Source organism: Brienomyrus brachyistius, chromosome 21 (genome assembly GCF_023856365.1).
Source record: "Brienomyrus brachyistius isolate T26 chromosome 21, BBRACH_0.4, whole genome shotgun sequence".
Lineage (NCBI taxonomy): Eukaryota > Metazoa > Chordata > Actinopteri > Osteoglossiformes > Mormyridae > Brienomyrus > Brienomyrus brachyistius.
The window spans coordinates 1,031,777-1,054,506 of NC_064553.1; the positions used below are offsets into that span (position 1 = coordinate 1,031,777).

Consider the following 22,730-nt stretch of genomic DNA (forward strand, 5'->3'; position numbering starts at 1 on the left):
GTGGTGTCGTGGGTTTATTGAGCTCTGAGAGCGTGCGTGTGTACGTGTGAGTGCCGGGCGATGTCAGTGCAGAGTCACCTGCCTTCGCAGCATGCTTTCCGGAATGTTCTCTGCGTCACCTTGACCTCGACTAGAGAAGTGTTCATGGATACTTAAAGAAGTGGTCACTTATTCAGTGGTAGTTGGGTTCCTAGTGTTTCTTGGAGAGAGAGATTCTCCACCCTGTTCGGTGCCGTCGCCATCTTCCTCTTGCATGGGGGCTCCTGCGGTGGCCGGTAAAGGTCCTTTTGCGCGTCGGTAAGGCGGCGGCTCCTGTGCGCGTCGTGTCACATGATGGTTCTGGACAAGAGTGTCGTCTAAAATATTACGGCTTAAAGTGACTGAAAGGCCCCGTCTTGCTGCTTGTAACCAGGACTGTTTACACATCCTTGCTGGCAAGGTGACGTCTCTGACTGAGGTGTTTCCACCAGGGCATCTGCCTCAGGGACACCAGTGTCACACAAACAATGACCTGGGGAATATCATCATCAAAACAGGAGCCAGCGCAGCCCAGCACGACACACTTCAGGTGTGCAGGTCACACGAGCGCCGGTAAAACATCACGATAAAAAAGAGAAATGCAGAGAGAGTTCATGCCAAGTGCCTAGAGTGCGCGCTGCCGAATCGCCAGGCTTTCCTGTGGGTGGGGTGTCCTGCTCTAAGACCCGAAAATTCCGGGGCTGCCGAGCCGGAGCGGGTCGTCTGGGCTGGAGCAGTACAGCTTTGCTCTTCAAACTCAGTTCAGGTTCAGAAATTCACAATCCGGGGCATGTAGGCAATGTCACAAAAACACAAGAAATATGCAGCGTACTTTAACACAAATCTGTTCTGAGATGGGTGATACAGAATAGTCTGGTAACAATCCCAGGCCTTCTAATCTAGTTCTGACCTTCAGTGTTTTCAGAGTGAAGCTTGGATGTCCTCTTCTGGCCTGACCATGAAGCAGTCGGACATTTGCCATCTATTTCCTGGACTGAGAGGGACTCGCTAAATGCTGAACAGCTTCTCGGTGCCGCCCATCCCCTCTGCCCTGCTTATCCCCAGTCCCTGCCCTGCTTACTCCGAGTCTATGCTCTATTTACGCCCAGTCAGGGCCCCATACTCCTGGTCCGTGGCCCCTCCCCCCCGTCCGTGCTCTGTTTATAGCTGGTTCGTGCCCCCTGCAGTCCATCTAGGACTGATCATTACTCCACTTACCCCCAGTCCACGTCCTGTTTATGGCTGGATAGGCTGTTGCAGTACATTACATCAGCTATCAGGGTTTAAGAATGTTCTGGAGCTGGGGGGGCAGGGGGGGGGGGGTGTCCATCCTAGACCTCAGATGACTGCACTTCATTGCTCCATTTCCCGCCTCCTAAAGCATGGACGAGTGACAACGATTTCGGCTCTCCTTGCCTCCTGAGTGTCCGTGCTGCATCATATTCACCCCCCCCCCCCCCCCCCCAGAGCCACATGAAGCAGCAGAACCGCCCCCCCCCCCAAAAAGACCTGGGACTGACTATGGCTAGGAAGGTGGACAGGACTCCATGCAGTTCTCAGGCTGCCCCGTGAAGCGAGGCACAGCTCCGCCTGCCTCTGTTTACATTATCCACTCGGTTATGGTTTGAGCTTAATATTTGTTTTGTTTAATTTAATTGGTGGTATTGTCCAATGTGTTTTCTCAAACAAATGTTGTAAAGAGAAAAAGATGATGCACATTCATAATTCACTAAAATATGGAGCGGTGTTCTACTCCGTATTGCTGTAAATAGTTGAAGTAGTTTAGAAATATAGACGAATAAAGACAATACATAGCGACGAGTATGGCTCCACTGTAACTAAATGAACTTTCCGCGGCATATTTTTATATTTCCTCCGCAGCACAGCCAGCCTGGATGGGGTTTCATGCCGCAGTTTTCTTACGGTTTCGGGTTTCTGCGCACAAAGTGCAGTGATGGAAAAGGTCGGAGACTGAACGGTGTCCCCGAATGAGAGAGCGGCTTCAATGACAGGCGGTCGCCTGGGATTTACTACAAGAATGATTATGCCGCAGTTAGAAATGTAAATGTGAATCAGACATAGGCCTATTTATTACGTGTGGATAATCCCTTCCGTTGTTTGAGTAACCTGGCAGTTTATAGACTCGTTTGCGTTTAACTTGATTATGCTTGCAAAATCACATTTTTTTTATAAACTATTTATATCGGCAACAAACTCGGGGAGCTTTACAGGGCAGCCGCAGCGCATATAAACCTCTCTTACTGCCTATAATAAACGTTATTGCTGTTTCATAACGGAGCTAAAGCGGAAGTCCGTCTTGTCGTATATGTCAGTATAAATGCTGTATCCCATTCTGTTTGCACTGTTGCCATTTTTCACAAACACTTTAAAAAGACTTCTTATATTCCGTAGTATTCTGAGTCTGTCCCCGTGCCTCTATACATATTCTCCCTGTCTATGCATATTGCACACGTGCTGGCTTAAGTGCTGCAGAATGACATGTCAATGCTTTACATGAAGTGACAATGCAGATTCTTATACGGATGTTAGAATTGTGCATCCTGATTTTTTTATTTTAGCTCCTGGACAAACGCAGAGACCCTGGCCCGTAACGCCTCCTGCTTGTCCCTTTGGAGGCTCCTGCTACTGGTTTGATTATACCCCAAAACCAGCTGCTTGAGGCTCCTTTGAACGGTGACCTTTGACATTACGGTCTTGAGGGGGGCGTTGTCCCTGGTCCCACACACCGCATGTCCTGTAGCGGACAGACTCCTGAAGGCGCCGGCAGCTCCCGCTTTGCCGGGATGCACCGCCGGTAAAACTGATAACGCGGCATGGTGGAGCTGGGACTCATCTCGGTCTCCCGTCACGCTTCCGAGAGCCGAAGCCGGTCCCATTTCCCCGGTCGTTTCAGTAAATCCTGACTCAGCAGTCTCAGTAAGAAAAGGTAATGAAGGAAAGCGATGGGGTAAAAGCTCCTTCTGATGCAATCCTTTGCCAGAACCGTGTCCGGATGCGTCTTTGGTTAGCAAAGTGCATTTTCTAAGGTCAGGAAAATGCTGCCTGGCAGAGATCTCTGATCGTGAAGTGATTTCGGAGCCTTGCACTGATGTGGTGTACCTCGTCTTTTCAGACGTGTCCCCCTTGCGCAGATGAGCTTTCTCACCGTCCGACGCTTGTCCTGAATCCATAACCCCAGACTCACGCCAAGGTTCATTAAACGGCACCAGCCGCTCAAACTTACTTACCAGCTCCGGCATATTATTAATGCTTCTATCAAGTTTTACAATATTGCATGAAGTGTGCCGTGAGTTATTAAGAAATGCAGTAAAGTCAGTACCTGGAAGGAGGTAATTAGCGCACGCTTCGTGGCAGTATCCGCTAATGGCTTTGATTTCGCTCAGTAACCTTCGAGTGCCTCTGAGGTCCCGGTTAATGTCACACAGCGATCGGACTCGGTCCTGCTCCATCACCTCCATGTGAGCCGCGAACCTTCGCATCTCGGACGCGTTTCTGCAATGCGTTCTCAGGAGTCTCTCGCTTTTTGCGCTGCTGAAGCGCTTCGTGTGCAGCCGCTGCCGGTGCATTTGCGTCCATGTGGACTTTCTATCCGAGCCACAGTGGGTTTCCTTTTCCGATCGATGGGAGGAGTCTTTTGAGTGACTCCAGCGGCTTCCGTGAAGCGGCTTCCACAAGCCCAGGGTGATGCTTCAGATTTAACCGACGCTATTATACAGTTCATTAGTTTTACTCAAGTTTCAGAATAAGATTAATGCACGGCACTCATGCGGCACTGATCATATCTCAATTGAACGTTTAAAATGATGGGCATTGCTAAGGAGAGCAGAACGACACAAATATACGTCACAATGGACAACAATATACAATTCATTAACTGGTAGTTAATGTGGTGCTCTAGGTTGTGTTTAAAACCAAGTGTCAAACTCTGACAGACGAACACATGCTGTATTAATGGTGCTCTGCTTTCACTGGTATAGATAATGAATTTCACATAGCAAGGGCTTCATTGACTGACTGTGCTTTTCCAGTGGCGCCACGCACCGATACCTCCTAGGGCTCTAAGTTAAATGAATGCAGATTATAAACAATGGAACATCAATAATATTCTAAACCATGCAGATATTACTATCATTTAAATTAGTGGTTCTCAAACTCGGACCCACTGCCCTGCTTGTTTTCCAGCTATCCCTGGAACTACTGATCTAAAAGATGATATCGTTGGGGACCCCGGATTTCGGGCTCCAGGAGACTGCTTGCCCTGTCTTATGGTAAGTACGCCCCAGGCACCAAGGACGCTTCATTTAATTGTATATAAATGTCTTTATGCCTAGTCAGGGTGAAGGCTTGTCTTGTGCTTTGTGTTGCCTGTGAACCCCGCCCCCCCCCCCCCACCTTGGCTTGGGGGTGCTCGTTGGAAGATGGATTGATGCATGGATCTGTAGATGGCTGGTTCGTTTCAGTTTTCATAGTTTCAAATTGCAGTTCATTTGTCTCCACTTGGTGGCAGCAAAGTACCAGGTTACATTTTAACAACACCGAGATGCCCAGAAACGCGTTTGTCTGTTCTGTCAGTTATTCTACATTCAACACAGTTTATTGGTCCGAAATGATAAGGTGACACTCAAATAAAATCCAGCGGATGACTGACCAATTTGGATTGCATCATTATCAATACACAAATGTGAAATTAATTAAGGATGAAATGAATAAATATCAAATATAGGAGCATTACCCCAAAGACAAAGAACGTAGCTGGTGATAACAATGAATCTTTGTATATGATTTAATGCAATGTGTTAAACATGTACCGTGTGATGTAACACATAAACATCGAGGTGTAACATAAATAAATAAATAGTATAATCCGGGGTTACAGGAAACATGAAACAACAACTCATGCCCGCCTATAAATAAAGATTAAAGCTCAGATAAACAAGCTATGCTGATTCTGAGGGGCACAGCAGGCTTGCGGCATCCCACAAACAAAGGAGAACAAAGAGCGAGTCGGAGCACAGCCCAGGCGGGGGCCGGTCTGTCAGTGGCAGCAGACAGGCGCCGCCCCTGCAGGAAGACTCGGGGGATGGGGCGGAGGAGAGGAGCAGGCGGGGGTGTAATGCAACTCCATGTCGATTACAGGTCATCGTTACGGACATGTTTACGAATCTGACATGCTGTTCATCCCGGCTCTGTAGCTGCAGTGACAGCGTTGCGGCGGCACAGAGGAGCTGTGTAGCTCTTCCCGACGAGGGTCTGGGGTTATCAGAAACGCCGAAGAACACACAGTCGAACAAGCAGACGATTCTGATAAGAAATAGATGAGGAGGACCACAGTCTCCCAGTTTTCCTGGGTACTGAAGAGGGAGGAGCCATGGGCATACGGAGCAGGACCTCCCTGTCTACAGGATTATCTCAGCAGACCTCTGAAATCACGGCAATGCCATCATGACATTTATCTTTGTGCTGGAGCCTCGGCATTCACTCTCAGTGCTGTGAGGGAGCAGAGGACGCTCCTGTGTACACACTCCCAAAGGCGTGAGGGAGCAGAGGGCGCTCCTGCATCGTACGTGCTCCCAAAGGCGTGAGGGAGCAGAGGGCGCTCCTGCATCGTACGTGCTCCCAAAGGCGTGAGGGAGCAGAGGGTGCTCCTGTGTACACACTCCCAAAGGCGTGAGGGAGCAGAGGGCGCTCCTGCATCGTACGTGCTCCCAAAGGCGTGAGGGAGCAGAGAGCGCTCCTGTGTACACACTCCCAAAGGCGTGAGGGAGCAGAGGGCGCTCCTGCATCGTACGTGCTCCCAAAGGCGTGAGGGAGCAGAGGGCGCTCCTGCATCGTACGTGCTCCCAAAGGCGTGAGGGAGCAGAGGGTGCTCCTGCATCGTACACACTCCCAAAGGCGTGAGGGAGCAGAGGACGCTCCTGCATCGTACACGCTCCCAAAGGCGTGAGGGAGCAGAGGGCGCTCCTGCATCGTACGTGCTCCCAAAGGCGTGAGGGAGCAGAGGGCGCTCCTGCATCGCACACGCTCCCAAAGGCGTGAGGGAGCAGAGAGCGCTCTTGCATCGTACACGCTCCCAAAGGCGTGAAGGAGCAAAGGGTGCTCCTGCGTACACACTTCAAGTGCAGTGGTCTCACTGGAAGGAAACATCACCACTTCAATCCCACGTTATTTATTCAGGACCCTCGTGCAGAAATGGATGCTCGCTATCAGAAAGGTAGCACTAACTATAAATAATAACAGGATATGATAGGAGTGCAGATTGAAATACATTTATATTTACAAGGTTGGAGATTCAAAGCTACACTGTAACATTAATGTAATTCATATCATTTAATATTAAACTGATATAAAAAAGATACTGTCAAGGCAATAAAACATCTCTGTAAATGTCAGAGTAAAATTAAAAGTATAACTAGTAGAAGTAAATATATTAATTCATTCACATTTGAAAGCACATTGGATACAGTGGTTGTTTTTCATTACAGTCATCAGTTACAATAGGCTTAGCAATGATGTCTAACTGTACACTGGATACACTGGTTTCTCAATAGCATTTGCAGTTACATTAGGTCATTCTGTAGCAGAAATGTGTTGTTTTGCAAGATGATAACAAAAAAGCTGAGAAAACTCCAGAGTTTTGTTCATGATAGATTGTTTTTCCTGAAATGAAGCAGTCACTGAGGTCAGAGGTCACGTCCAGTGTCGTACTGTCTCTCTGAGCCAGCTGGAGCACCCGTGGGGGCTTGGGATTGTGCGAAAGCAGGGAACTGAGGTTCGACTGAGCTGCTCACACATGTTTTTGACACATTGGGGTTTTCCTAAGATGTAACTCTGCCAACCAAGCAGTCGTCAGGAAAGTCATTCAAAGTCAGTTGGCACACAGGCACACAATACGAAAACGCAGAGCGCGCTTCTGGAAAGTGATTAATAAAGGCTTCGGGAAGCAGTTTGTCTCTGTTGTGCAGTTCATTATCGTTGTGAGGTGCTTGCTGGCGCAGTATAAATGACCCCCCCCCCCCAATTCCAGTAACTTCTGAAGAACATGATTGATGTGCCAGTATAAATGTGCAGTGCTTGCGGCGTGCAAAAGCCGACGGGGAAAAGAACATGACAGAATAATGATAGTACAAAGTATCACTGAGGGGAACACAGCTGAAGATGCTGTCAAAGAGCGTAATGACGGTGAATCTCCGGCGGGGGGGGGGGGGGGGGGGGGGGTCGCGTTATGGTAAACAAACGGCAGTATATTCATGCGGCCGCATAACGACTTCAGGGGCTTCCTGGACGGCTGGATGGCACAGCACACCTCCCTCAGGAAGGGGAGAGGAGACGATGAAGGGAGCCTCAAACGACATGCTCAGTCAATAGGCGGGAGACTCTGGGTCAGAGCCCGGAGCATCGTTATCTTTTATGAAGGGGGAGATCGTTAATGAGCCACTCTGCCAAAACACTGACGGAGCCATTAAATCCCTACGCAGCGCTAAGGCTGCACCAGCAGCCAACCAGAGACACTGCCGCGCATCTTAGCATTTCCCTCCATTATCTCCCTGTAGTGCCTGAGAACGGCAGCGATGCTCTGCATTGTCGTGCATGATGGTGCATGTAGGACCCACCCTGCTGACCAGGAATAAAGCTGCAATCAGTTTTATTACCATAGTCAGCAGTTCAAATTAATTACACCTTAATTACAAATGAGAACAATTTCTGTTGATTAAGCATAAGAAATATTTTTTTACATAATTATTTGGAAGAGAATTTGATTCATTACTTATTGATGTGTTCATTCTGTCAAGTATTTAGCAACTAAGTTATATGAAAAGTTGACCTTTTTGTACATGTTAAGTGAAATTAAGCATCGGTGATCTCCTTGTGTTCAGATAGTTCTAGATCTCAAGCACAGCAATCACAGGTGCAAGTAGAAATATTCTCCTGTTTTCCTGCGAATCACAGCAGTTACTTGTAGCAAGAAGACGATTCAAGAGAAAGATAAACTGATAACACTTAAATATTTATTCAAACGTCCCATAGCAACTCAGCACAACCACCGTATCTCCGCATTGGAGTTAAGGCCTGCCTGCGCCGTGGGGACCAGTGCAGAGTTACGGCCATCTGCACTGTGGGGACCAGTGTGAGTTATGGCCTGACTGTGCAATGGGGACCAGTGCAGAGTTACGGCTATCTGCACTGTGGGGACCTGTGCAGAATTATGACCTATCTGCACTGTGGGGATGAGTGCGGAATTATGACCTACCTGCGCTGTGGGGACCAGTGCAGAATTATGACCTACCTGCACTGTGGGGATGAGTGCAGAATTATGACCTACCTGCGCTGTGGGGACCAGTGCAGAGTTACAGCCTTCCTCCATCATAGGGACCAGAGTGGAGTTCTAGCCACCCTGAGCTATTGGGACAAGTGTGGAGTTCTGGCCTGCCTGCACCATGAGGACCACTGAGGAGTTGCGGCCTTCCTGTGCCATGGAGATCAGTGTGAAATTATGGTCTGCCTTTGCTGTAGGGGCCACTGCATTGTTCTGGCATGCCTGTGCCATGGTGTAGAGTGTAGAGTTATGGCCTGCTTCCACCTTAGGGACCAGTGTGGAGTTACGGCCTGCCTGTGCCATGGGGACCAGTGTGGAGTAATGGCCTGCCTGTGCGGTTGGGGCTAGTGTGGAGTTACGGCCCGCCTATGCTGTGGGGACCAGTGTGGAGTTACGGCCCGCCTGTGCGATTGGTACCAGTGTGGAGTTACGGCCTGCCTGTGCTGTGGGGACCAGTGTAGAGTTACGGCCCGCCTGTGCGGTTGGTACCAGTGTGGAGTTACGGCCCGCCTGTGCGATTGGTACCATTGTGGAGTTACGGCCTGCCTGTGCTGTGGGGACCAGTGTGGAGTTACGGCCCGCCTGTGCGGTTGGTACCAGTGTGGAATTACGGCCCGCCTGTGCGGTTGGTACCAGTGTGGAGTTACGGCCTGCCTGTGCTGTGGGGACCAGTGTGGAGTTATGGCCCGCCTGTGCGGTTGGTACCAGTGTGGAATTACGGCCCGCCTGTGCGGTTGGTACCAGTGTGGAATTACGGCCTGCCTGTGCGGTTGGTACCAGTGTGGAGTTACGGCCCGCCTGTGCTGTGGGGACCAGTGTGGAGTTACGGCCCGCCTGTGCGGTTGGTACCAGTGTGGAGTTACAGCCCGCCTGTGCGGTTGGTACCAGTGTGGAGTTACGGCCCGCCTGTGCGATTGGTACCAGTGTGGAGTTACGGCCTGCCTGTGCTGTGGGGACCAGTGTGGGGTTACGGCCCGCCTGTGCGGTTGGTACCAGTGTGGAATTACGGCCTGCCTGTGCGGTTGGTACCAGTGTGGAATTACGGCCTGCCTGTGCGGTTGGTACCAGTGTGGAGTTACGGCCCGCCTGTGCGGTTGGTACCAGTGTGGAGTTACGGCCTGCCTGTACTGTGGGGACCAGTGTGGAGTTACGGCCCGCCTGTGCGGTTGGTACCAGTGTGGAGTTACGGCCTGCCTGTGCGGTTGGTACCAGTGTGGAGTTACGGCCCGCCTGTGCTGTGGGGACCAGTGTGGAGTTACGGCCTGCCTGTACTGTGGGGACCAGTGTGGAGTTACGGCCTGCCTGTACTGTGGGGACCAGTGTGGAGTTACGGCCCGCCTGTGTGGTTGGTACCAGTGTGGAGTTACGGCCTGCCTGTGCGGTTGGTACCAGTGTGGAGTTACGGCCCGCCTGCAGATTTTCAAATAGAACCCAAAATGGATCTTAGTATTGGATGCTGATGACTGGGCAGGCAGGTGAGGAAACTGCTTCCATCAGCAGGATGGAGGGATGTTGCGCTCCAGCAGGAAGGAGGAGAGCACAGGCAGATGTGCAGTCAGCTGGGTGGGCAGGCAGGGAACTGCCCACCATCATTTCACGCATTATCTGATTCCCCTGAAGCTCGGGAGCCCCAGCGGTTTCCCAGAAGCTCATCCTGCTTTGCTTGCTCTCTGGGGGGGAGTCAACTCAGACAGGGTTACAGCGTGCACCCTGCCTGCAGCGTGTGTCACAAAGACTGCTGGGTGATTGTCAGGCAGGTCGTCCCCCCCTCCTCCCCTGCAGTGTCTCAGCCGCCATTCTTATCTAAAATTACGTGAGGTGTGTTAGAACTCATTTTCCTTTCAAGCTGGACTTCCCTACAGAATACGTCCATGTATTTTACCCCAGCAGATGGAAACGAGCTTTATTGTGAAAGGCCACTGTGAATATAAGTGATTTGTGCGAAAGTGACATGATCTTGCAAATGTAACAGCAGAGCTGGTGAAAATGGCCAAAGCTTCAAGTGCTGAAAAATATCGCACCGGCTGTCCTGCCTCAAGTGCTGAAAAATATCACACCGGCTGTCCTGCCTCAAGTGCTGAAAAATATCACACCGGCTGTCCTGCCTCAAGTGCTGAAAAATATCACACCGGCTGTCCTGCCTCAAGTGCTGAAAAATATCACACCGGCTGTCCTGCCTTAAGTGCTGAAAAATATCGCACCGGCTGTCCTGCCTCAAGTGCTGAAAAATATCACACCGGCTGTCCTGCCTCAAGTGCTGAAAAATATCGCACCGGCTGTCCTGCCTTAAGTGCTGAAAAATATCGCACCGGCTGTCCTGCCTCAAGTGCTGAAAAATATCGCACCGGCTGTCCTGCCTCAAGTGCTGAAAAATATCACACCGGCTGTCCTGCCTCAAGTGCTGAAAAATATCACACCGGCTGTCCTGCCTCAAGTGCTGAAAAATATCACACCGGCTGTCCTGCCTCAAGTGCTGAAAAATATCACACCGGCTGTCCTGCCTCAAGTGCTGAAAAATATCACACCGGCTGTCCTGCCTCAAGTGCTGAAAAATATCACACCGGCTGTCCTGCCTCAAGTGCTGAAAAGTATCACACCGGCGGTCCTGCCTCTATTCAAGCTAAAGGAATATTTATGCACAGCTGCTATATTGATTAGGTAACTGGCACAAAAATGTAAAAACAGCAATAAACGATTCCAGCTATAGAGCTCTTTGAGTGTGTGAACCGTATGTTGAACACTGATGACTTCCTGTATGCTTGTTATGCAGTGTTTACTTACTGTACTCTGCGCTAAACAGGATTGACTTCCTGTATGCTGTGCTAAACACAGTTGACTTCCTGTATGCTGTGCAAAATGCTAAATGTCATAGAGAACTGGAATGATGAGACACCACCTGCTTTACATGAAACAAATAAGACATAATTATATAAATGGGCAGATGAATGGGTGAACGGAGACTCTGTACCTGTTACAGAACGCTTGAGCGACTTGTGATGGAGCGCTGTACCCTGACACTTTCGTTTAATTTCCTACTAAACTGTCCTCTCTCTCTGGTTGATGGCACTCATGTGTTCTTCAAAGCAGTGAACATCTGTCTTCTGACAGACTCTGTTGTTTCATTAGGATTCAGTCAACTGTATAGGAAACGTCGGCCTGTTCCCAGGGCCCTGATGATGTGGGATGTAAAGAAAGAGACAGCGCCACCTGCTGGCGGACCCATTATGAGATCATTAAAAGCAGGCTCGAGGTACTATTTTGACTTTGCTAGACATTTTACCCCCTGGAAGTAGAGATTTGAGGTATCGGCGAATGCAGCACTATTGAGACTTTAAATACTCTACAAGCCTCTGGGATATTAGCGCCATAAGAGCGATGTCCATGGGCCCCAGTGCCCTGGTACAGTCCCATCATGCTCTGCTGCTTCCTGTGAGCTTCTGCTGTCCACATACAATGAGCACTCCCCTCCCCCCACCCCCACACGTGGTGTGAGACATCTCAGCCCTGAATGCATCTTTTACTGCATGTCAAGGTGATGTTATACATAGCAGGTGATGATATACAGTGCTCAGCAAAGGGCAACAAATTTCCATCTAGACAATTTAAATCTCAACTGTCAATTTTTTGAGATCTTCCAATCAGAATGGCAGCAGCCAACCATGTGACCAACTTGTAGCGCCAGAAAAATTCAACAAAAATGGCGGCCTCTCAGCAGCGGTGGAGCGAGGATTTGCTTCATTTGTCACTTAACATACCAACAGATTTTATGTGCTCAGGACATAATTTAGACATCAAATATTTTTAAACCTCAGCAGTCCGCAGTGCTGCATGCAGGAGAAAGTTTTCTCCTAGAAACATAAAATACTACGAAAAGCTTGAACGCTCTACTTTTGAAATAAATATAGGTAGCAGCTAAACATGTTTTACAGCTTTGTGAGGGGAACAAATCGCCCCCCCCTCTGGCAAGTAGCGCTATTCGTATGATAATGACGCGAGAATCCCGCAGCCGTCACTGGGTCAACGAAACGCGCGAAGACTCCCATTAACTGGAGCGCATGTCTAGGGTTTCTTTACACTGGCTGAGGAGCTGCAACCTTTTATTTTGTGACGTGGGATAGATTTCACTGAGGAAACACGAACAGAGGATAACTGCAAACAGAACTGGGTAATACAGGTCCAGAGAGTAAAAGATTTTATTTCAGTTGAGTCCTCTGTGAAACAAAGGACTGGTTGGCTGAAACAGAATCATGGTCTGGACTTTTACTCTCTGGACCCGACGTACCCAACTCTGCCTACGAATCCGAGTGAGCAGTACGTTCGGATTTATTCGATTGTGGTGTGCTGTTCAGGCTAACGTGGGGATAACGCGGGAAGAGACATCTTAAATTGCATATTGGCAATGAGTTAACGATCATGAAAAGGTGAGGAAACGCTGCTCTGTAATTAAAAAGGCTCGTTAACGGCATTTACGCCTGTTTAACCTCCACTACATCCCTGATTGTAACAAGAACATTGTAATTATTTTGTTATTCAGCCAACAAATGATAGCGTTGAAGTTCCGGCTGTGCCGGTACATTGGGTTTGATAGTGGGCTGGTGTATGTTCAGTTTGGGGTGTAGTTAATGTTATTATCTAACAGTCTAGGATTTTTGAATCAGCCCATTTTACCGCCATCCATCCATACATTTTCCAAACCGCTTATCCTGAGGGGATAAGCCTATCCTGGAAGCAATGGGCAGGAGGCAGGGAACAACCCAGGATGGGGGGGCCAGCCCATCGCAGGGCACACACACACACCATTCACTCACACATGCACACCTATGGGCAATTTATCAAGTCGAATTAGCCTCAGCATGTTTTTGGGCTGTGGGGGGAAACCGGAGTACCCGGAGGAAACCCCACGACGACATGGGGAGAACATGCAAACTCCACACACATGTGACCCAGGCAGAGACTCGAACCCGGGTTCCAGAGGTGTGAGGCAACAGTGCTAACCACTGCACCGCCATGCCGCCCCCATTTTACCGTCATCTTTAATATATATAGGATTTATACTTGAAATAGGGTGTCTTAGGTATATGGTATCTTAGTTCCATGTACTGAACACTTTTTATTCAACTATGCCGAGGTAAAGTCGGATTTTCATTCTTATTCCACGGCACCTTTTAAAACTGATAAAATTATGCCAAAAAAATAATGACAGCTGCAAATGTTTCAGTGTCCATCTTTGCGGTGTCGGTCTCCTTGGCAGTGGATTTGCTCTTCTCTGATTGGCTGTTGCCAAGTGTCCACTGCCTTGATTGGTTGCCCTGTGTATCATCACCTACATGCTGCCAAGTGAACTGTGTGCTGTAGTCCGCTATGAGCAGATCAGGGAGACCCAGTGGAAATTGGGCTCTCCAGACCTCAGCTGTCTGCCTGTGCATGTGAGCTAGGCTCTCCAGCAGGTGGCGCAGTGTTCAAGGCTCTTAATAACCCCAATGTCGTGGCTCTGATTTGGGATACCAGGGTCAGTCATATTCACGTTGGAGCTAAGAGTACCGAAATCAAAAGGCACACAGAGGTGGGGCACCTTAAACTGCACCTTTGACCCACTTCATACTGAATCGGGGAGATGGTGCGTAGTGGTGCCGTGAGCTCAGTGGGTCAGGGCTTCAGGCACGATGTTGGGGGCCCCTGGATGAATGTCCTGTCCCTGTGCTCGGACCCCAAGCTTTGCTCTCAGCTCTGAATGTGTGTGCATGTCTCAAAGAATCAAAGGACGAGATATGCAGGAAGCAGAGCTCTACTCTGCCCGCACGCACTTGCCACATAAACCCTCATGTCATGTAAGGGTGACGGACGGCTCCTTCCGCCTCTCTGCAGCGCTGGGGTCCATCTTCGTCTCACCAGGGCACGCTCACGTGCCCCCCAACTCCCCACAGGATGCTCCAGGAGAAAGCTGTCCAGGATGGTCTGTTCACCGAATCGTTTAAGACACAAAACATGGCCCCTTTGCAAAGGGCAAGTTATTTATCACCTTTAACCGATGCAGATACCGGGAAGAAAATACCTGCATCTTCACCGAGTGGCCATCTTCTCAGGAAGCCCGAATAATAGCAGGTAAGAGCCCTTTTGTCTCCTGAATCACTGTCATCTGCACTTGTTGTTTTTGAACTTGTGACCTTCCTGTTCGCTTTAATGAGTCTGGCCGTTCCTCTCTGACCTGTCGCATTAACACGGTGTTTAAAGCTACAAAGCTGCCTCTGACAGGATGTTTTTTGTCCATCACACATCTCCTGTGACCTCCTGTGACCTCCTGTGATCTCCTGTGACCTCCTGTGACCTCCTGTGATCAGCTGACCAGCCTCAGGATCCACATTATTCTTTGGTGACTAGGTCGCAACCGAAATTCACAGAGTAAACGTGGCTGCAGCAGCCGTGGGGACGCCCTGAAGCGGGACGCCCTGAAGCGGGACGCCCGCACGGTCAGCACAGCAAGAATCACTGCAGCACCAGGTGCTCCGTCCGTCTCACGGTAGCTGGATCTCTTGATCCCGGCTTTTTCCCCGCAGCTACATAATTCACTGTTTGCAGTATCAGGCTGTTAGTGTTAATAAGCAGGTCTTCCTAATAAAGTTTCCTGGTAATTTTATTGTGAAATATTGGGGGCTGGGATGTCTGGCATTTGCAGCAAACAAGAAGAATAAATCCAGCCCCCAGAATGATTATAGTAAATTAAGACATGTTGACTCATTAGCTGGTTCATTCCTGTGGACCAGTTTGAATAGTGTAATAACACAATGATTCATTATCCCATTCATTCCAGGCGGATGTTGTCAATACCGTGGTGACTCATTAACCTGTTAGCACAAGCTGAACAAACAGAGTGAATCTGGTTATTTGATAGGTCACATTAGCACTGCGACATCCTTTTAAAATTAGGATATTGTAAGAAGTTGCTATAGTTACTCAGCTAGCATGTTTAATCCAAAGCATCTTACACCCCTTAGTACAGCAGGGTGATTGCTGGAGAAATTCAGGTTAAGGGCTTTGTTCAAGGGTACAAGAGCTAACCCCCTGGGATTTGAACTACCAATCTACAGGGTGCAAACCTCTCACTTAACATCCATTGCATGTCCTTAGCGATCACGCTTTCATAACCGTGCATCAGCCCTAAAAATGGAAATCACTGTTATTAAATATTTGTTTTCTTTTAGGATAACATACTCAAGGTGAGAGCGGTCTTTGGAGACCAGCGTGTAACAATGTATACTTTTACAATATCCCCCCAAGTAAACGGTAAACTCCCTGAAATATAGCGCTTATGACGTTTAAACTGGACGTGTTTAGGGTGATGAAAGTCAGCTCTTTTTGTAAATCTTATGTTTTAATGTCTTTTAATTTGAGACGCTCACAAGGGTGCGATGCTCTCTGGGTCGCAGTCCAGAGTAAAATGAGAACCCCGGGGGCGGGGGGCGGCTTGCACCGAGCCGGCAGGCCAGGGATGTGCAGTGAAAGGCGGTCACATGATGCGGGGGGCGGCGTCGTGGCGCCTGTCAGCATCACAGAAAGGCCGACCGAGAGCCGCAAAAAAACCGTGTAAAGAGCATGAATAACGGAGCGGAGTGAGCACCGGGGCGACGCCAGGCTGACGCGGCGGCTGCTAATGCGCGGATAAGGCGAGAAAGGAGCACGATTGGCGGCATCTGGGGAAGCAAGCCGGCGGAGCAGCGCGGTGCTGCGGCTCGCTCACTATGGCCTGGATATGCAAGGTACGTGTTTTCCATACACGAGTCTCTTGCACAGACGTGATCCAGAGATGTTCCTAGATCATCGCAGTGTGCCGTCACAGCTCGGTAACGGATCGTGCGAGGTTCCCAACCGCTCCGGGGTCCTCCTTATTTTTCATGCCGTACTCCATCGGGGGAAGCGCTGGAAGACACCGCAGCCGAAAAACAACTCCATCATGGCATGGGGAGGATGTGTCGGGGCTGTGTGAGGGTACATGTGCAAGCGGTCAGCTTTAATGCAAGGCGCCCCGTCAATTTGCCCGCCGGCTCCATGATACATGCGAGTCGTGCAGGCTCGTGCGTCCCTCAGGTGCCCCGTGGCGAGCTGGCCGGCACAGGGGAGTCCCTGTCCGCGCGAGCGTCACATGGATCGCTCCGGCTGCGCGTTTCATTCAGCCAGACGCTACTTTCAGGATTTCCCCGATAGCACTGCTGACGACAGAAAGTTGTCAGTTTTGTCCGAAATAGCACCAAATTTCACAGTTGCCAAGAAGAAATCAGGGGTTTCCTGAAGCACTGGAAACACCTTGATTAAAGCCATCCATCCATCCATCCATCCATTTACCTGGACTGCGTTTCAGGTTATACATGACCGCTTAAAGCAAGTAAAGACATACAGGATTCTTTGATTTCTATAAGAATAAGGCAGTTTCATTTTAGAAATCAGTTTCATTGTTTTTTTTTTATTTATTAATTACTAATTTAAGTAAGAGACGTTTTAAAAAGTAAGAAATATATTTAAAACAATTTACATGAAAATTATACTATTATTTGTGACTGGGTATGTACACACTAATGTACTTTCAAATTATAGCACAGCTTAAGCTATGTGCAGCTGTGTGCTCTCTGTCAGGCCAGTGATATTATGAGTTTGGGGGCTGTATGTCTTCTCTGTCAGGCCAGTGGTATTATGAGTCTGGGGGCTGTATGTCTTCTCTATCAGGCCAGTGGTATTATGAGTCTGGGGGCTGTATGTCTTCTCTATCAGGCCAGTGGTATTATGAGTCTGGGGGCTGTATGTCTTCTGTCCAGCTTGTGTATCTGTTCTTGCTGGGAAAAACTTTGGAACAAACACATGAGGCTCATGAAGATGAGCTGCCAGTTACCATGACAGAGCTGAAAAGAATTAAACCTTGAGGTGCATATACTGGTGCAATACCAACCTAAGCCAGTCTAACTGGTGGACTAGTTCAGCTGTCCAACAACCACCCTCAAAACCGCTACAGAACTCTGCTGGAATTCCCCTTAGAGAAATCACTTTGGAACTTTTTTAGCTGCAAAAATGTAATAACATGCTAAATAAATGATTATAGCGTTTTCTCGACTGGGTGGAGGAAGTTCAGTCCTGTTTTAGGATTCTGCCCTGGTAAGAGACAGAGTTGAGTCGCTATAGATGGGCACCCTGAGCTTTTCTGTGAACTATTAAGACACAAACTTTTTGCTCCTGAAAGGTTCTTAATTCCTGCATGGATAATTCATTATTCTTTGCTCTAAAGTTTAAATCAGTTATTTAATTGTTGAAATGGAGTCAGTGTTTCCTTATCAAAGTGGAACGCAACGGGTCTGTGATGTTACCTGAGAAGTGACCTCACGACATGTCTGAGGGCACACGTTCTTGAGAGGTACGGCAGCTCCACCTGTGAGGAGCAGGGTGAAGCTGTGAGCTGGGTGGCTGCAGCAGCCGCGGGGACGCCCTGAAGCGGGATGCCCGCGCGGTCGGCACCGGGTGGCTGCAGCAGCCGTGGGGACGCCCTGAAGCGGGACGCCCTGAAGCGGGACGCCCTGAAGCGGGATGCCCGTGCGGTCGGCACCGGGTGGCTGCAGCAGCAGTGGGGACGCCCTGAAGCGGGACGCCCTGAAGCGTGACGCCCGCGCGGTCGGCACCGGGTGGCTGCAGCAGCCGTGGGGACGCCCTGAAGCGGGACGCCCTGAAGCGGGACGCCCTGAAGCGGGACGCCCTGAAGCGGGATGCCCGTGCGGTCGGCACCGGGTGGCTGCAGCAGCAGTGGGGACGCCCTGAAGCGGGACGCCCTGAAGCGGGACGCCCGCGCGGTCGGCACCGGGTGGCTGCAGCAGCCGTGGGGACGCCCTGAAGCGGGACGCCCTGAAGCGGGATGCCCGTGCGGTCGAGCAAAGTTCGATTTACATAAGTTGGTTTTATTTAACTTGAGAGCTGCTTGAATATTTTTTGTAATCCTGTTTCTTGAGGGGGTGTCTGCCTGCTGCCCCTAACCCTGCAGCGCTCTTTAGCTGGGGAGACGCCCCAGCGGCACCACCAGCTCACAGCCCATCATGTAAATCACCACAGCTTCCCTTTGTTTGCTCCTTCCGCGCCATTATAATCCAACAAAGCAGGTTTGTTTCAAAACCAGAAACCATCTTCTGGGGAGGCAGACAGGAGGCTTATCATTCGGCTGCGAGGCCTCTGCAGATAAGACCCGTTTCCTTCTGCTAGAAATTCACGCTGCTTCCCACAAATAAAATTCACCAGTGGCTAGACAGAATGCTGCTGAATGGATTTCCATCCTGCTATAGTTCCAGTGAAGCTGACGATTGAGGTGACTGGTTCCACGCGGCCTCCCTGACATTTCAGAGTCCCCTCACTCTGCTCCATGCCTTCAGATGCCCTTTGGCTGATGGGCCACCAACACTGTTCCTTATCATTCATGCTTCTTTCTCCATTGATCTATGTGCTTCTCAGCAGGTCATGGACGAGAAAACGTCGGATCGTCAACAAAGAGTCCCCCAGCAGGCTTTCGGAGCACGGTGTACAGCCAGGACGCTGTAGGGGCGTCCTGTTATACATATTTTCTGTAGGAAGCAGGTGGAGCTCCACCACAGATGTTCCTCCAGTTCTCACTGATTCAGAGGCAGGCAGGCTGTAGGTGCATCTTCAAACCTGCATGGAATTGAAGCCTAATCCTCCAGAAGAGTAAGGTGGTGGCATCGCTTCCTCCTCCCCCATAAGCCACCTGTGGTGGTTCGGTGCTGCAGATTGTTATCAGATTTACTTTGCATCCCCTTCATGACTGCAGACCCCCTGCAGACTCCCTTGACCTATGCTGACCTCGGTTTGCCTGATCATCGCTCTTGCATCGCATCCGCCTGCCCACTACAGCTCTGGTGCCTCACTGACATGTGCAGGTCCTGGTGGCCCTGTAGTAATTCATGTGGCACTTGATACTGAAGCGACAGCCAAATGCAGCGCGGCAGCGGAACAAAGTCATCGAAGTCTCCTCTTAAAGCTGCGCCAGCCCGTCATGCCAGACATGTGCTTCAGGTGGCTTGTGCATTAATGAGTAGCCTGGGAATACGGCCTAGCCTGCGTGCCTGCCGGCCTAGCCTGTCTGCCTGCCGGCCTAGCCTGTCTGCGTGCCTGCCGGCCTAGCCTGTCTGCGTGCCTGCCGGCCTAGCCTGTCTGCGTGCCTGCCGGCCTAGCCTGTCTGCGTGCCTGCCGGCCTAGCCTGCCTGCTTATTACAAATTCCTCAGTGGTTCAAGCAGATCTGAGGCATTGCTGTCATGCAGTCTGGGTAGCTATGAGCTTGACACGGTCAGGCTGTTGTCCTGTGAGTTTCAAAAAGCTGACTTGCCACAAATTTGCCTTATTCCTTTTGCATTGTGACTGGGATGCGTAGCCAGACTCTCAGGAGGAGGGACAGCTTTTGAACTGGAGTACTGGAGCGTTTAGGAAAGAGAATGCGGAGAATCTGGGATGAGTTCTGCATGAGCAGCACATGCTGTTGCTCAGAGCGCATATCCTGCCGCGCTAAGGGTGCCGCTGTTGGACAGTGGCTTAACTTTCACAGAGCATTCTTCAAACAATACCTGGCTCAGTGAATCACGGGCTTTCTGCACCGAGGGGGGGGGGTGACCACGCACTGTTGTGCTGAAGCCCTGGTGCCTCCCATACCTCACCTTTCTGAGTACGGATCACATGTCCTGGGATGGCATCAGATGTCCTGAGCACTCCAGTCGGGGTTCATGTTTCCCGCATTAGTGAGAGTGAGTCCTGGACAAGGTGCCCTGCATCACACTGGGCCCTGCAGCGTAGGGAGTGGGACCCATGGCTGCCCTGCTCTCCTTGGTGATATATATCCTGTTATACACTATATACAGGAAATGATTTGTCGTACATTTCTGAATTTTGGTTAATTTTTAAATAACATTCTTCAATCTATCTCATTTTATATTATTTTTATTTTGTACTCTTATTTTGTATTTTTATATTCTTTACTCCTGAAACTTTTCTTGCTATCTGTTTGGAGCTGTGATAACACACAAATTTCCCCATTGTGGGATCAATAAAGTTTATCTATCCATCTATCCAACAAACCAACAAACTGGGGTGAGTTCCCCAAAGCCACCGTAATGATACGTCGTTCGTAAGTTCTATGCTGAAAGATAAGAAGGCTTTGGTAAACTCCGCCCTGGAACAACGTATCTGTCCATGCAACCCTCGATCCACTTTTTTTATTGCAAAAAATGCACAAGCAGGGGGGCATCTGGGAGGGGATTCATATACACGCTGAGGACATGTTAGGGGCGCAGAGCCCCTTAAACCAAACGTTCCTGCAAACCCCTGCAGCCTTTTTGCAGTTAGTGGCCTCCCACTCTGTACGCAACGACCTCTGAGCTCACTGTTGGGTCACTGGTTCGGTTCTGTGCCATATCTGAGTAAATGGCTGTCTGTAAGCAGCAAGCTATCAGGATGTAAAGGTCAGAGTGTGTGGGATTTAACATAACCTCATTATCCTTTCCAGCAGCCTGGAGGTGTGTCTTTATCCAAGAGGAGAGCTGCTCATATCGACATTCCCCCGAGATATCAGGCTCTCCTGACTCGCTTGTCATTGGTTTGGTTTTGAGTTTGTAACCATGTGCTGTCCAGTTTCATTCCACTGCTTTTACATTGGCTTGAGATTTGGTCTCCTTATTTGTACCCCAGTTCCCATGGAAGGAGGTTGTTTGTGCTCTCTGATGGATGCAGTGGTCTTCACCCCATCAATGAGTGAGCTAATGGTTGGGTTTCGTTAATGGGGGAAGTTGTTTCTGCACAAAATAGGGCTCTTTGAGGAGACTGATTCCTGCGTATGAGCACCACGCTTCTGTTGACACCTGCTGTTTGCGAGGGAATTGGCAGGGATATGAGACCATGTTGATTGCATGAGTGCTGCTGAGCTTCTGCTGAGCTTCCGAGTAGATTGGCCGACCTTTCATCAGCACAGTGTTCCAGGCCACGTTACGGGAAGCCTTTCGTTTTCACTCAAGAACAGCGAACGCTGTCAGAGCTCAAGGTGTCCAGTTTGTGCTGCTGAGTGAAATTATTGGGCACTCTCAGCTTGGGGGGTTGATTACACAAGTGTCCCCCTCCCTTCACCAAGAAGGATACAGACTGGATAGATCCAAATCAGTAAGGACTGCAGTAATAATTTCTCTCCCTGGCTGGAAAGAATGATTTCTAATTCACATCCATTGTAGGAACATTTTCTGAGGTTGAGGTGAAGTACTGTAGAACGGGGTTTCCCAGTTCCGGTCCTGGAGCATCAGAATCCAACCCAGTTTGCAGATTTTCCTGCTCAAACACATCTTAATCAGCTAATTACCAGGTTTCTGTCTTGCATTCTGGCCCTCCAGGACTGGAATTGGGGAACCGTAACATAGAATGTAGACTGTTGTCAAGCAGGTTTACAAGGCAATGAGCAAATCTGAAAAAATGGAGCAGAAATCAGACTGAAGCCGCCTCTGTCTCACGGTGTGAAACTCGCTATGTGACCAGAAGCCGCTGAGGAAAAAAGTCTAGCAAGAAAGTTACCTTAATATTGAGAGATTGTCTCTCCCGAGTCTCTCTCTTATTGGAACTTTTTCAGGTAAACAATAAGAAAGTATTTGATGTTTTGTGTGGGGAAAAATTCACTTTTATCTGTACAGTTGAGTCTGTCAGGGCTTGAGATTGTGAGCCTCCTCTTCACTGCATTGAAAATACATGAACCGTGACTGTCAGTCAGGTCCTTACTGCACAAGCTGTGTCTGAACTGCAGAAAGTGACACATCCGTCCTTTAAGCTAATTCCTAAGTTACATTTCTGTCTGTAGTTATGCGGGTTCACTTGCTCTGGACCGTTTGTGGTCGACAGTAACATCATGCTCCCCACAGATTATAATCTAATTAATATGAGAAGCTGATCTGAGGCCAGTTGCTCAGGGCATAACCTAAGGGCAGGCTGACATCTGTTTGAGCGCATATCTGCATTTTTCTTGCTCAAAACCCTAAAACCTGCCTGGCCTTGACAACATGTTAATATGGTTTCATGCTCCGTGGGTGGGGCCATCTGTTGGTGCCCATAACGGTCCCAGCGGGCGAGTGTCACTGTATCATAGTGAGATCGTGAGAAGGGCCACAAGCCCTCATGCTGACTTGTGCTCATCGCTGCATCTTTCTCCTTTCAGCAGAGAGTCACCACTGGGCTGATAGGTAATTCCAGTCCTGACACTTCCAGCTACATAGCTGGTTAAGATGTGATCCTAGCATAACGTTCCGGAGACTGACCTCCCGTGGCCCCAGAGGAGGCCATCGCAAGGTCCTTTTGGCTTTCCTGTTCCTGGCCTCT

The 22,730-nt window shown here is 49.5% G+C and overlaps 1 protein-coding gene across 2 annotated transcripts in view; it reads left to right on the plus strand.

The window, feature by feature from the left end:
* The first annotated feature begins 12,126 nt into the window (after nt 1–12,126).
* st6galnac3 (ST6 (alpha-N-acetyl-neuraminyl-2,3-beta-galactosyl-1,3)-N-acetylgalactosaminide alpha-2,6-sialyltransferase 3) overlaps nt 12,127–22,730 on the plus strand; it is a 49,672-nt gene continuing 39,068 nt past the window's right edge. Inside the window, exons 1-4 of one of the 2 annotated variants that reach the window (XM_048990009.1) lie at nt 12,127–12,774; nt 14,219–14,306; nt 14,388–14,455; nt 14,692–14,851. Coding sequence is in view for 1 of the 2 variants with exons in the window: in XM_048990008.1 (XP_048845965.1) it covers nt 16,090–16,107 (18 nt within the window). In the remaining variant the exon portion in view is untranslated. Of the gene's footprint in view, nt 12,775–14,218; nt 14,307–14,387; nt 14,456–14,691; nt 14,852–15,880; nt 16,108–22,730 lie in introns of those variants that run through there. The other variant, XM_048990008.1, reaches the window with a different exon arrangement.